Source organism: Nannobrachium achirus (genome assembly GCF_963921795.1).
Source record: "Nannobrachium achirus genome assembly, chromosome: 21".
Classification (NCBI taxonomy): domain Eukaryota; kingdom Metazoa; phylum Chordata; class Actinopteri; order Myctophiformes; family Myctophidae; genus Nannobrachium; species Nannobrachium achirus.
In genome coordinates, this window is record NC_137828.1 from 38,491,058 (window position 1) to 38,493,160 (window position 2,103).

At 49.6% G+C, this 2,103-nt stretch overlaps 1 protein-coding gene across 1 annotated transcript; it reads right to left on the bottom strand.

Annotated features, from left to right (window-relative positions):
• Positions 1 to 249: 249 nt before the first annotated feature.
• On the bottom strand, positions 250 to 1,596 carry otud1 (OTU deubiquitinase 1; the record flags this gene model as incomplete). The annotated part of the gene is made up of 1 exon (XM_080751757.1): positions 250 to 1,596. The coding sequence occupies one exon, from the start codon at positions 1,594 to 1,596 to the stop codon at positions 250 to 252; it is 1,347 nt and encodes a 448-aa protein (XP_080607883.1).
• Between the last annotated feature and the right edge of the window lie 507 nt (positions 1,597 to 2,103).

A 2,103-nucleotide genomic window follows, 5' to 3' on the forward strand; every position in this document is an offset into this window, starting at 1 on the left:
ATAAAAAAAACTGCAAAAGCTACCTAAAGATTATTTCAGGAGCAATGGCCTACTATTTAAGTAGCCTATGTATAAACTGTACGTGATTGTGCACTGCACTTCTGTCTAATATAAAACGTATAAAAATAATTTAAGGCACGTACGTAGAAACCACGCAACAACAAAGTGCAAATAACAGTTTCGACACTGTAGGCCTACTGTACAACAGGACGCCCTTTCTGTTCTCAAGTACTAAAGACCATAATGTATTCACATAGGTCCATTTTGCTCTATGTACATTTTGGACAGCGAGGCTGCCATGGACTTTGCCAGTTCCTCATCACGCTTTCTCTGTATCTGTGAGTCATGGCACCAGTCCTCATATTCTGGGTTGGGGAGGCAGCGATCCAAAAGAACATCATAGTGACCATTACTGAGCCAGCTCAACCAGATGGCTGCCTTAGAGGCATCCTCCTCTCCCAGATAATGCACCATGGTGGACACGGTGGGACTCTCCAGACTCCCCCCGGTTGTCAGGTAGATTTTGATGTTGAGCATCTGGCTCATGGCCAGGAGCTCTGGGTAACCGGCCCAGGCGCCGTCCTGCGCCGCGTTGATCAGGAACTCTCCGGCGTCCCCCTCGATGATGGGGTTAAACTCATCCAAGTGGTCGGCTATGTGGTGCATCGTCTGTTCCCTCAGCTCCTTGTGCCCGGACTGCTCTCCGGTCGTGGCCTTGCTCACAGCTCTGTACAGACAGTTGCCATCTGGGATTATGTGGAATCTGTACTTAAGCCTTTCCTGGAGGTACTTGTTCTGTTTCTCCACCTCTGCCAGGTACCGAGTTACTTTGTCGTTGATGCCAGCTTTCTCGGTGCCCCTCTGTAGCGGTGACTCCTGCAGGACACTGAGCTCAAAGACCTCTGGGTCAGTGGGAGTGGGAGGGATGGACTGACACTTGTCAATATGGTCATTGTCTTCCATTAAGGCTTCTCTTTTAGGCCTACTTGTGGTCAGGGGTCTCACCGTCATCAGATGTAGTGATGAGTTTGGATCATCCCCTTTGAGGAGCAACAATTGCTTTCCAGAAACGCCAACCTCCACATCTGGAATGTCCAGTGTCCTCTTTATTATGTCCTTGCAGTTGTAAAAGTCTAACTCTGGGCAGTCCGCGGAATCATCTGCTCCATAGCTCAGTTGATCTATCAAATTCACAACCATGCCAGTCTCATTACATGCTGTACTTTCCCCACACTGAGAGACTGATTCAGGAGACGATTGTTTGGTCCTTGACTCCCTCACAATGCGTATCGGCACAGAGTGCTCAACTCCATCGGACCGACAAATTTTGATTTCAGCCGTCGAAGTGAAGTAAACTGGCTTCAGCGACGCAGCTTCATAACACGAAAAGGCAGGCATGTTTGCGGAAGGCTGTGATTCTATTACCCGGTCCCCGATGATCGCCGAAGTTGTGTCTTTTGTGCGGTCCGGTTTGTTCGCCGCGGCTCTTGGTGTTGTCGCAGTCGAGGAGGAGCGGTCAGATCCGTTCGATATTGTCACCGAAACTTTGCGACAACACTTGGGATAGTGTGTCAGCGCACTGCTGTACAACCGCATTTCGAGACACTCCTTTATACTGAACGCTACGGCCCCCGAGAGTTACGGAAAGATGATAACGATTTCTAAAAATAACACCATGTCATCAATAACAGCGACGGTGTACGGGTACGTTTCCATGCATCTTGATCCCGGCCGTTGTTACAGAGTGGAGTAGACAGACGGGTTTAGCCATCTTGCGTCATTGCTGCGATGCCCCCTAATTTTAGCCCTGAAAAGTGTAACCGGACCCTCCCTCCTCTTTCGGGACTTGTTATGGGGTCAGAGCCCAGTAAACTACTGAAGCGGTCGCCCCGCGACGAGAATGCAAAGGATGTGATGTGTCACACAGAGTACACGGTCTCAAACAGCTTCCCCCCAGGCCAGCTCCATTCGGAATTTCGGCCGCGTCTGGGTGGCGTCGTTGTGTTGGAATGTGTGAAGTCTGCCAACAACTAGCTACATCACACAGCACGTATAGGCACTTATATGAGAATAAAACAAACCCCCCACCACGTATTTATATGG